This window comes from Plasmodium vivax, chromosome 8 (assembly GCF_000002415.2).
Source record: "Plasmodium vivax chromosome 8, whole genome shotgun sequence".
Taxonomy (NCBI): Eukaryota; Apicomplexa; class Aconoidasida; order Haemosporida; family Plasmodiidae; genus Plasmodium; species Plasmodium vivax.
This window is the reverse complement of record NC_009913.1, coordinates 622,193-634,617: the sequence shown is the minus strand read 5'-3', so window position 1 is coordinate 634,617 and position 12,425 is coordinate 622,193. Positions and strand designations below refer to the sequence as shown.

At 42.2% G+C, this 12,425-nt stretch overlaps 3 protein-coding genes across 3 annotated transcripts, besides 7 other annotated features; all 3 read right to left on the bottom strand.

Annotated features, from left to right (window-relative positions):
• Positions 1-832: 832 nt before the first annotated feature.
• PVX_094905 (hypothetical protein, conserved) lies at positions 833-4,725 on the bottom strand. The gene is made up of 4 exons (XM_001614399.1): positions 3,346-4,725; positions 2,898-2,988; positions 1,782-2,673; positions 833-1,609 (listed from the first exon to the last, which is right to left on the bottom strand). Exons 1-4 carry the CDS (start codon positions 3,418-3,420, stop codon positions 1,222-1,224), a joined length of 1,446 nt encoding a protein of 481 aa, XP_001614449.1. The 5' UTR covers positions 3,421-4,725; the 3' UTR covers positions 833-1,221.
• Positions 1,386-1,411: a microsatellite.
• Positions 2,364-2,389: a microsatellite.
• Positions 2,841-2,867: a microsatellite.
• Positions 3,290-3,329: a microsatellite.
• A 44-nt stretch (positions 4,726-4,769) lies between the features above and the next one.
• On the bottom strand, positions 4,770-5,435 carry PVX_094902 (hypothetical protein, conserved; the record flags this gene model as incomplete). Its single annotated transcript, XM_001614398.1, has 2 exons — positions 4,770-5,004; positions 5,161-5,435. 2 exons carry the CDS (start codon positions 5,433-5,435, stop codon positions 4,770-4,772), a joined length of 510 nt encoding a protein of 169 aa, XP_001614448.1.
• Positions 5,436-6,204: 769 nt separating this feature from the next.
• PVX_094900 (hypothetical protein, conserved) lies at positions 6,205-12,324 on the bottom strand (the record flags this gene model as incomplete). Its single annotated transcript, XM_001614397.1, has 1 exon — positions 6,205-12,324. The coding sequence occupies one exon, from the start codon at positions 12,322-12,324 to the stop codon at positions 6,205-6,207; it is 6,120 nt and encodes a 2,039-aa protein (XP_001614447.1).
• Positions 8,140-8,252: a microsatellite.
• Positions 11,082-11,105: a microsatellite.
• Positions 11,197-11,250: a microsatellite.
• Positions 12,325-12,425: the final 101 nt, after the last annotated feature.

Here is a 12,425-nt window from a genome sequence, read left to right as displayed (position 1 = left end):
CCCTGTTTCAACCTTTTTTGTTTCCTACCTTTGCGAAAAAGGAGTCCCCCAAATGACCCTTTTGTAGCTAACCCTTTTCTCGCAAAGGCGCAAACTGATATTCTCTGCATACGCCCTTTCATTTTGAATGATTCTTCCGCTTTGTCCTTGAAAAGAAAAGAAGCGCAATCGGAACGTAAGCGTAAGCAGAAGCGAACGTGTGGCTTTTGTATGTTCCCACAACTGCACCTGTGCCAGTGCTACGGACGTCCGGGGGAAAGGAAAAATCTTAGCCACAGAAATTAGTCTGCTTTGCCGTCCGTATTGCATCCCTTTTGCGGGTATAATTCCTGCCCCTTGCGCAGGTTGCACATTGGATATTGGCTAACAGGACGAGGCGCAGAAAGCGCTGAAGGTTTATGGGCATGCGACCTACGTACATGCGGCAGGTATCTCCTTTGGACGGCGTGCCCCTTAGATTAATTCAAGGGAGCAGCCTAACCGAATCTGTAGACGCACACCTTCACGCGAAACAGTGCAGCTGGTTTTGTACGTCCCCAATCGCAGAAAGGGGAACGGCTAGCAAGTTGGCACTTTTTAAGATTAAAAGGGTCTAATAAGCGTGAAGACTGCGTGGAGACCGCGTGATGGGGCGCCCTGCCAGCCGTAAAAGCGAAGTGCGCAGTGATCACGACATGGCAGCGCTTTTCTTTCACTTTTTTGTTCCCCAAGTAACCCCCGTGTAGTAGCAGAACAAAACATAGGGGAGCGCGAAAAAGCTCCTCCTTTGGCATGAAAAGCTTTTCCGCTGCTGCAGAACATTACACACAATTGTGTGACGCGGAGTTGCTAGAAACAACGGAAAGGGGGCTTAAATTGGGAACAAAAAATGTTACTTAATTATGTGTCTACGTGAAAAAGGAACAAGCAGATATGCACGCGAAAGCAAAAAAATACAAAAAAATAGCAAAAAAATAGCAATCAAAATAACAAAAAAATACCAAAAAATACCAAAAAAATAACAAAAAAATAACAAAAAAATGACAAAAAAAGCCTAGCGATTTAGAAACCCGAGGGGGGAACTTCTCTACACTTTTCTGCTACGATTCATTCTACTGAAAATAAAAAATAGGGACATGCATACATATATGTGTGCGTGCGGGTGTAATTATGTACGCTGTCACACGAAATCGCGTGCACATGCACATGCAGCGGCAGACGCGATTGAACGTGCCTCCCCCCTCAGCTTTCGATGTCTCTTCGATAATTGGTAATTTTGCTTCTGTCCCTTTTGGCAGGATTCTTTCTCTTTTTGTCGCTTACGTCTGAACATTGCATAGCCAATGCAAAAGCAGAAAAAACCACGAGGCCTCCTAAGTAGTACAGCAGATATTTCTTAAAATGATCCATCAATCTGTTTAAAAATGATGTGTTGTTTGTTCCATTCCCAGGGGGAGCATTCATATGCGTTGGTGGCATGCCTGAGGAGTTTTTCTGCTGATCTCCATGTGGGTGATGACTGTTCCCCTGGTGCAGGGCTTCCTTAACGTTAAGTTGAACGACGCTTCTTAGCAGTTTCATGAAATCTTTTTTAATATCATCGGGGATGTGTATATCTTCGTTTATTTTGCTGCAAAGTGGTGGGGAGAGCATCGGCGTAAAAAATGAGCATGCTATAAAGGGGTAAATAATTCGGTTGGGGGGATAAACTGTGCCTACGCGCAGTAGCCACGTATAGAAGCCTACATGCACACACACACACTCATGTGCGCAGCTTTGAAAGGAGGGAAAGAGAAACCTACACGTTATTGTTGTGTGGGACAATGGGATCCTCTCTCTTCGGAATGAACGCGCTTAAAGCTGGAATTGCATTCTGCGCCACGTTGGAGAGGGGAGGGCTTGTAGGCTGCCTCTGTTCAATGTTACTTAATATTGGCACGCTCGTTTTTACTTCTGGGTTATGTGCAGCTTGATTGTTATTAGCTTCTTTACCGCTCTGTTGTTTTTCAGCTGCGTTATGCGTTTTTTGGGCGTGAGCTTGGACGTGGTTGTCCCCCTGGTGCTTCCCTGCAGTGTGCACCTCGTGATGCTCTTCATGCTTGTGCTCATCCCCTCCGTGGACCTTTATTTCTTTTTTACCTTTCTCATCATTTTTGTCGCTCCCCTTTTGTTGTTTCTCAATGTCTTTTTTGTTTGATGGCTTCTTTCCCATTTCTTCCTCCTCGTCTTCGTCCTCCCCATCCGCCTCATCTTCATTCTCATCATCTTCATCTTCCTCAGAATTTTCGTCATCATCGAAATCTCCTTTTGTTTTTTTTTTCTTTTCTTTGTTATCTCCTCCCTTTTTATCTTCCTTTAAATTTCCTTTTTTTTTGGAATTGATTTTGGGTTCCCCATCTTCGTCGTCGTCTTCGCCATCGTTGTCACCTTCATCACCCTCGTCCACATTATCGTCGTCCTCTGCGTCATCTTTGCTTTCCTTTTTGTTCTTCTCCTCATTTGATGGTTTTTTTTCACCATGTGTTTCCTGCACCGCATGTTTTACCTCCCCCTCGTGCATTGCATGTTCCTCATGTTTCCCCTTCCAATCATCTTTCCCCGTGTCGTTTTTTTTATCCTTCTCCTCTTTTTTGCCTTCCTTTCCTGCATGCGCTTCGCTATCACTTGCTTCCGCTTGCGACACGAAAGAGAAGTCTAATAATGTTGGGGGAAAAAAAAAAATTCATAAAATGTTCATCACAGCATGGCATCCTTTTAATCAGTGACGTCGTTTGACGAATGCCCAAATCGGCGTTTTTTTTTTTTTTTTTTCCAACACGTGCAAATGAATAGCATCTCATAATGCGTTTATTAGAAAAGTCTCTCCGTTGGAGCGTCGTCGAAGCCGTCGCGCATTGTCTGCCCCTTTCTGCTCTTACCTGTAAAATTAGTTAAACCATGCTTATCATATTTTCTTGCCTTTTTCCTTGATATTTTGGATGGCTCGTGATTTTTTAAAAGATAATTCTGCTAAGAGAGGGGGAGTCGTTTCAAGGGGGAAGTGAGTACTTACGCGTGAGCAGAGGTTTATGCATGTACAGGTGTACACAGATTGGGGGCCTCCCCCCCCTCGCCCATACACACACACACACACCGGTTGGTCTGTCTACAGTGACGCCGTGCATGTAGAATGGACGTTGCGATGTGGAAGACTAAACGGTGGTACTTTCGCGTTTAAAACGGCATCGCAAGGTGTGAAATATAATGCTCGCGGAAGGGAAGTCACCGGGAGGTCATTACATATGTACATATAAACATGCATGTACGAGGGCAGCAGAACAAACGTCGGCGCAACGAGGCAAATAATCGCCTCTAATCTTTTCATACGTTCGATTTCGTTTGAGAATCTGCAGCGGAGCTAACATAGCACAGAATAGCCAAATAAAATATTATCATTCTCATTCTCAATTTTTTTTTTTTTTTTTTTTCTTTGGCGGGTGTTTCTTCTGTCCTCGGTCATTTATTAAAATGCTTTGCACATTGTCGCGTTATTCTGTTAGGAGTCATCGAACAGTTCAGCTGAGGATTGCTCATTAAAAGGGAAACGGCGAAAAATGGTTTCGTGACGCGTAAACCTACACACATGTGCGCATAATGTAGTTCAATTCACCTGCACATGTACGGCGCGAAAGTGTGTCATTTGGCATTTGTGATTTGTTTCCCACACATTTCAAACTGAAAAATTTTGGCGTATTTAACGCGAGTGTTTAAATCGTTGTCGACAACACTGCGCTTTGCGCGGGTATGCTCATGTGTACATCTCCATGCACAAATCTGCATGAACGAGTTTTGAAGGTAAAAAGTTTGGCGGTAGGCCGCGGGAATTTCGTCCCGCAAAAAGGAAGGCTATACGCGTATTCGTACGAATGCGCATATGCAAATGGACGTGTTCGTCTTGGTGCATGTGCGCGTTCGCATATGATCACGCGAACTTGTGTTTATATGTCTGCACGTTTGCACGTTCGCATGTGCGCGTATAGACATCCCCATCCATGCTGCGAAAAAAAAAAATATAAAAACGGAAGGGGGGTTGCCCACTCGCGACGTTCAAACGAATGTCTGTTTTTAAAAAATGTGAAAGTTGACCGAAATGAAGAAAATGAGGGGGGGTTCCCTTTTTTCCGTTAATTTTGCAAGGCAAGGAGATGTACAAATGGACACATGGGGTACGCAGTAGCACAGTATGCAGTTAGCACAGCCTTCAAAACGCTAATGACAAACTGAATAACGCGCGTATACAAAATAAAATAAAAAAAAAAAGGCTAACCAATAATCAGCGCGATAATTCGTGATTACTTTTTCCTCCACTGAAATAATTTTTTTGCTAACATGACCGCTCGGGTGAAGTAGTGATGTGCCTCTATCCATTCCACGATGTAATCGTAGCAGTACATGTCTCCATTGTACCTTCGAGGGGGCAGAAGGGGGATGAAAAAAGGGTGAAAATGAGTGAAAAAAAAGGACGAAAAATGACGTATATGCACTGCGCAGAAATGGCCAATGGCGGACTCCATCGAGCCACCGAGACAGAATAATTCTATCCGCAAAATTGAACAAATGTGTGGTAAAGGAGTACATAACAAGGAACAATGAAATGGCACATAATCTGTTGCAAACGTGAACGCATGACAGTTAAGCAGAGACGTGCGCAGAATAACTACGCAATGACGGTTCTAATGACCATTCGGGAGTGATCGCGCTAGCATATTATTAATACGCACCGATTTGTGCTCCCCCTTTTTTTGGGCGCTTTACCTGAAGGCGTTGCTTATTTTCACATCCTTGCTCGAGCTCAAAGCTTTGTAAAGGAGGGAGTTGTATTTTTTCTTATGCACAGATGAGACGTATAGAATAACTGGCAGGGTTTTGATATTCATAAAATTGCACAACTCCTTGGCATTATCAATATTGAAGGTGTAAAAATCGATTTTTATTTTATTCTCCCCGATTATTCTTGCGACTTCGCGGAAAACGGTGATCAGGTTGCTGCGCAAGGGGGGGAAAGAAGCAAAAGGGTAAAGCGGGGGGAGTGACGCGGGCTACAAAGGTACACACGTGCATGGCGATGGGTCTATGTGCTGATGGGTTTATGTGCCGATGTGCACTTGAATATTCGCCCCAGAGCGGCATCCCAAACAGTACTTGGAGTCTGCGTCCCACTTGGCATAGACATAGAGAACGAAATCGACGTCGGTCTTCAAATGTAAGAAGTCCTGAAAATAATGTGCGTTTTTAAAATTTGGCTTACTATCAAGAGCGTATATTTTTTTCTGGTCCTTCTTCTCTGTGGTTAGCATTCGGTGAAATTCGTGATGACTTAATTCTTTGATTTCGCAAAAGGCGCTTTTTAAAAGGGCATACAACAAAAGGGGGAAAACAAATTTCATTTTATAAAAAAGGGGAAACCAATCACACATACGCGGTTTTGCATAATTGTTTGTGCATGTATATATGCATGTGGGACGCTGTTAAGGTCCTACTGCGCGAGTGTTATTGGCAAATTCTTTGCTTGGTGGTACTCGGTTGAACCGCAGTGGATGGCGTTACAGTTGAGCTTGACAGTGGGAAAACGGGAAGAAAAAAAAAAAAAAAAAAAAAAAAATATATATATATGTATTATATATATATATATATGTACATACCTGGAAATATGCACGTATGATCTACCCATGTGGCGGCATACATAAATGAGTGGTGGAGCAAAATGAAACGCAGCCCCCCTTTTGCATCTTCATACAAAATGGGATGCTATATCAGGGGAGAAATATATAAAAAAAAAAGCAATTCTTTTTCCTGACTCAGAGTGAAGAAAATAACACGAGATCGTTTCACAATTGTAATTTTTAAATACACCCAGAGTTGTGGGGCGCAACTTGGCGTGAATTGCCTACCACCCAGGTGGTCGAAAAAAAGGTAAATGCAGACCCCCCGCGTTGTCATGTGCAAGCGCAGGGGGTGTTTGCTGCTAAAAATGAGAAGTAAAAATGGAAGTAAAAAGTAAAAATAAAATTTTCCACTTTTGCTGATTCGTTTGTCGGCGTGTGCACATACATATGGGAAGCATTAATGTGACGGGATGTACACCGGTACGTTGCCCGCGGTGGTTGCTAAATTTTGCAAAATATAGCAAAAAAAAAAACGCAGATATCATTGTGAAAAGCGGCTCACAGCACGTTTGCCTCCCGCTCAGACGAAATCCAACTCAATGCTAAACATGGGTTTGTTTTTAAAAATATTTAAGTTTAATTCACTCATTCGGGATATGAGCGATTTCCTTTTTTTTAAATTATCTTTTATATAACTGAGGAAGATAATTTTCGTTTGAATAACTCTCAGCAGCTGTAATTTCTTCTTATACTTTGTGGAGCTTTTTTCGTCCTCACTGAATTGAAGACTTAAAATATTTTTCAATTTTTCCTTGTCGTTTTCGTTTTCCTTCAAACATGCTACTACCCCGTTGTATATTTTTATCTCCAAGTCCTCATGGAATCCTTTGCAGAGAAATATGAAATGGTTTAGAATTTTTAAGGACAGCGCTCCGTTGAATAGAAAATTTTCCGTGGAGTCGCTTCCCCCCCCTGTTGCAGCACCGGTTGATGCGCCCGCTTTTGGACTTCCTCCTGTATCTCCCTCGCAGTGTACTTCCACCACGTTCAATGCATCTGTTGTGTCTAATACATCCGCTTTAACCTCTTCCCGCTTGCTAAATGACCGTTTTTGCACCTTCTCCTGCGGGGAAGTCCCTTTCTGTGTGCGTTTCTTCCCCTCAGTTGTTGCATTTTCCGAGCTGTTGGAGGGCACCTTCCTTCTTTTCCCACTGGGAGCAGTATTATTTGTGTCCAAATTTTTTCGAGTGTTCTTCTTCTTTGTTTCTATTTTGAACGATACATCTGAGTCGGACGTTGAGTTGCTACTCGTGCTGTCTTCAATTTTGATGTACTTTTTATCTGACGTGTTACCCACGTGGTTTGTTTTTTCGTCCTGCTTATTCCTCAGCATGGTCGTTTTTCCATTACGGCTTCGCAAAATTACCCGGTAATTTTTCTTCATTTCTTCGGAAGCGGTGCTTCTCCCCTGTGGGTCTTCCTCCGAGTCGTCCGCGGAGTCTCCCCCCGAGTCTTTCTCCCAGTCTTCCCCTGACCCTTCCCCCGAGCCTTCCTCCGAAACTTCGTCCGAATTTTTCTCCCCCTTCAGGAGTTTTCTCTTCACCCCTGCACTGCGCCTCGTTGGTTTTACCCTACTGCCCCTATTTTGTTCCCCTCCCATGTGTTTTTTCCCCACCTTCTTGTCTTTTTTGGCTACGTGCTCATTTTCTCCGTTTGTCTGGCTAGACGATAGCCCCTTCGACTTTTCACTCAGTTGAATGCTACTCTCATCCAGCAGCTTCACAGATTTGTCTTCGCTTCCATTGAGCAGGTTCTCCCCCGTAGCTGCGGGGTCTCCTTGTTTTGGCTCACCCCCCGTCGGACTAACTTCCATAGCATCCTTCAGATTGAACATTTTCTCGAAAAAGTAAAAATTATTTTGGTTCACCTTTCTAAAAGATATAACGTATAGGGTGCTAAAAAATATTTTGAAGAAATATGGCAAAATTTTTTCACTGTAGAAGATTCTAAAGAGTAAAAAGTTTAACTGAGTGTAGTAATTTTTAATGTTTTTTTTTTTTATATAGTAGCTTCGAAAGTTTGGGTAGGTGATATAATTCTCTTGGACCATTGCTGGCTTGTTAACACTGTTACTGTCCATTAGAAGCAGCAGAATAATGCTCGTTCGGACGGTATACAAGAGCACAGAATGGTTTGTTATATCGACTGGTAGTCTTATTTTTTTTTTTTTATTTTCCCTATGCACGCAATTGTACGTATCTGCCATTTTGATGAATTTCTTAACAGATGAGATGACTTTTTTTAAAATATAATTTTTGTTTTCATTCTTTTCTACCAAAATGATGTACACAATTTTGTAGAAAGTCGTCTTATCGTATTTCAGGTTGAAGAGAAAAAGTAGGCAGCTGATGAGGAAGCACAGATTGTCACTCTTCAACACGTGATCGTTACTGGTTAGATTTTTTAAAAAGAAAAATTTGTGCGCCTCTGATGTTTTATGTCCATTTTTTTTTTCAAAATAATTTTTAATTTCATAATTTGATAATAGCTTAAATAAACCAATGAGCTCCTCCTTATAACGGTTTACATTTTTCAGTTTTTTATCTTCAAAAATTGTTTCCTCTGTGCTGTTCCCTTTTATGTGCGTTAGGTACATGTCCGCCTCTTTAATCGAAAAGAGGCAGTAAATTTTTTTTAAAATTTTCAGGCACAGGTATTTCAGGTACCTCTCGTAGTAGGCATTTTGCTCCTCCCTGGTGTATAAAATGTGGAGCAGCTTGTTGGCAACGCTGTAGTAGTCGTCCACGCTCATTTTTAGGCAGCCGTCGTACAGTTTGCTCTTTTCGTTGTTCTTGTTCTTCTGGGTAAAGATAAAATACAGTATTATCACATTGATGTGGAGCGAGGACACCTTTGGGTTGCTCGCGCGGCTGGGTTCGAAGAAGTTCACCCGGAAGGATTTCCCCTCGGGGGCGATGCGCGACAGGTGGCTGAGGTTTGGCCGAGCCGCCGCGTCAGTCAGGTTGTCAGTCAGGTTGTCCGTCAGGTTATCCGCCACCTTATCCGCCACCTTATCCGCCACCTTATCCGCCGCGTCATCCGCTGCGCCATCCGCCTCATCTGCGCCCCCCGCGCGGAGCACCGCCAAACTGTAGGCGCACACCTCCTGCAGCTTGGCCCTGTCCAAAATGCACTTCATGCACGAGAAGACGATTCCCTTGTTGGAAAACTCGCAAAATAAAATGTCATAAATGATGAATTTAAAATTGTAGTACAAATTGTTCTCCTTCAAAATGTTTTGAAGCAATTTTAAAAAAATATAAAAAATGTTCTGATAGAGTTTTACCTTTTCTTCAATTTTGCGCAGGGTGGAAGTGGCCCTTTCATCAGCAGAGAATTGCAAGTCCTCCGCGTTCTCAATTTCTTCCTCCACCCCTGATGTGTTCGCCTTTACCACATCCTTATCCTTCCTAAGGTTGTAATATTTTATATTGTCTTCAAATTTCTTCGTATTTTTATTATACACTTCGTTGGAGTTACTCCCCTGTATTTTTTGCTGCTCCACTATTTTAATTTTCTTCAACTTATTTAGAGATAATCTTAAAATGTAAAAAATGGACACGAGGTACTTCTCCACCTTCACATCCTTGGCGAAGGTGTGCAGCAAAATGAAGGACATATTTAGGAAGATTTTATGATTGGATAGTTTTTTCTCCTTTCCCTCAATGACTAGCTTTATATTCTGTATGATGAAAAAATAAAAGTCGTCAAATAGGAACACCAGGCTGGCGTTAAAAATGGGATACAGCACATCCATGCGGATGTTACCCAGCTTTTTTATTATGGCCAAATTGGTTTTTAAAATTTTGCTATACACGTTGTCCTTATTGTTTAGAAACAGCTCATTGATCAGTTTATCCACTTCTTTTTTTCTTCCGAAGAAGGAGTGTAGCTTTTTCACGAATCTCCCTTTTTGGTCTTGCTCCCTTGTGGAGTCGTACCCCCTGGTGGTCCCGTCTTTCCCGTCTGCGCTTCCCCCGTCGCCAGCGCCCTTCCCTCTCTTATCGCTCTGGCTGCCGCAAACGCTCTTCGCCCTCTTATCGCTCTGGTTGCTGCCAACGCTGTGCTTCTTCAACTTGGGCGTCTCCTTCATAACCAAAGGTACGCTAAAATCAGGGGAGCAAAACTCATCCAGCTTCTTCTCCGTGTTCGCCTCGAAATATTTCAGTGTCCAATAATTCTTCTGAAAGAAATTTATTATGTTGTTTTTTTCCCTCTCCTGATTGCTTTGCGGTTTTTCCAGGTTGTGCTCCACGATTTGGAGCGAATCCTCATTTGGGTTTTCTACCGAGTCCTTTCCGGATTGTTCACTTTCTGGGTGGTCCCCTGATGGGTGTCTTTTTTTTTGGTTATTACGCTTCTCCTTTGTGGTACCCCCGTCGCGGTTCTTCCTATTCGTCCCTTGCGCGCTGTCCCCATCACTACTACCGCTGCTGTGCTCGCCATCTTCCTGCGGCGCGTCTTCTAAAGCGTTTCCCCCTCCATCGCTATGCACCGGTTTGCCGATCACACTTGTACAATTCTGAAGCTTAAGCTTGAGGAATAATTCCAGCTGGTGCGTCACCTTCCGCTTGGTCATAACGAAGGCAGTTAGAAAATTTCGAAAGTTGTATTTGAGAGCGTAGAGCAAAAAATAAAACTGATAAATGACGTAGAAGAGATCCTTCTGCTGGAAGGCCTTCTCATAGAGACTTTTAAAAAGATATTTTTTAATAAAAGCAAAGGAGAGCATCAAGCGTTCATTAAATATTCTTTCTTTAAATTTTTCCAAAATATTGTCAAACAATTCAACGTAGATAAATAAAAAGGGTCTGAGGATATTTTTGCAGATTTGGAAAAATTCGTCATTCAAATTCATTTCATTTTCATAAATGATGTTTATTAGCTTGTTGAAGATGTGGTCATAAATGTGTAAAAATAAATTTGTCACTTGGCAGAAGCACTCCGTGTTGATTCTGCTAACGATGTAGTAAGCTTCTTTAAAAAATGCACACGTATATTTGTCTATGTGTATATTATTTGCCACAAAGGGGAGGTACTCCTGTTTCACTTTCAAACCACTGTTGTAATTTCCTTGTTTTTTTTCCCCACTTTCTGGGTGGAGCAAAAAAGGGGCAATAGGAGCACCGCTAAACGTAGCGTGATTGTACACTAAGTGGTCACTGTCCAGGTCGTATATAAAACGAAATACATTCTTTAGGTGAATAAAAAATTTCGACAAAAGTGGATGCTTTCTCGAATGGTATTTTGAAAAATTGGCTAGCAGCATATTTCTAACAGCGCCATCTTCGGCACTAATAAAAACGAAAAACAGAGACGATGTGAATATTTCCTGCAACTCATCATTTTCGTAAAGTAGCTTCAGCATATGTATGTAGTATTCGTAATTATTTTCATACTGAAAATTTTTGAAGGTGATAATACTTATAAGCAATTCGAAATAGAACAGATAATCTGTGAGGTGTATTTTTTGGGCTACCACCTCCACCTCCTCATTTAATAGTTTTTTTTTTTTCCTCACTTCTGTATCATTTGCTTTGGTTAAATAATTTATCGTGTTGGTCAAAATGCCATCCACCACGCTGTGCATCTTCTCTTTGTAAATTAAAAACAAAAAGAGGAATAGCTCCTTGTAGATGTTCTCCTTGCCCTGGCTAATGTAGTAATTTTCGATAAATTTTTCTATTAAATAAAAATTGATGTTTTCGAAACAGGCCTGGAAATACACGAACAGGTGGAAGCAACTCAGTTCTTTGTCCAGGCACTCCATGTCGGCGGTCGATCCTGGTGCCCCCGCCTCTCCCGTCTCTCCCGCCTGGCCCCCGCCGTCTATGCTTCTTAACAGCGCGCCCTTTTTTCTCTGCTTCGCACCCCCCTTCGCGGCTGCCTCTCCCTTCGCGGAAGCTTCTCCCTCCTTGCCGCTTCCCTTCGCCCCGCTCCCTCTCTGTGCACTCGTCGCCATTCCGGCAAGGTACTCCCTCATCTCCTTCTCGTCATTCTCGTCGGGCAGAAACAGAGCATCCAAATTGAACCTGTTATCATTAACGAGCAGACTCCCCCCGCTTACCTCCCTGCACACAACGTTAAGCAGCAACTGGAACTTCCCGTCTGCATACTCGCTCGCCCTTCTGAAGTTTTTATTTTGATACTGCGATATGTTGTATAGCGACTGGTATATGCCGAAGAAGGAACGCTGGTTAATAAAGTTGATTAAATTTTTCAGCAAAAAATCTAAAATTTCCTTTTCATATTTTATAATATTTTTTAAAAATATTCTTCTGCAGCAATCGCATACATTTTCAATGAATTCCTTTTTGCCAATTTTGCTATTCTTTTTTTCCTTAATAAAATATTCATACAGGAAAAACGCCTTCTGCAGAAATTCGACAATTTCCTCATTTACCAGATGGTCGTCTAGTTTTTCTTTACAGAAGGCATTTAAAATGGCCACATTTTCCTCATTGTAGATATTTTTTTCTTTAAAAAATGACAGAGCTGCATTTTTCAAGCTTTTGCTGTCTACCCCTTTTTTGAAATGGATCGAATCGTCTTCCTTAATTGTGCTTAGCCATTTTTTTTTTTTTTCTTCTACATTCTCGTTGCACGCAAGGGAACGTATATTTCCATTTGCGTTTTTCATATTTCGCCTCCGTCCTTTGGCCTACTTTTTTCTGTTGCTACTGTCAGGGGGGGGAGCGCCGTATGCCACGCGTCGTGGGGCACAAGCGTGTATGTGCCTCT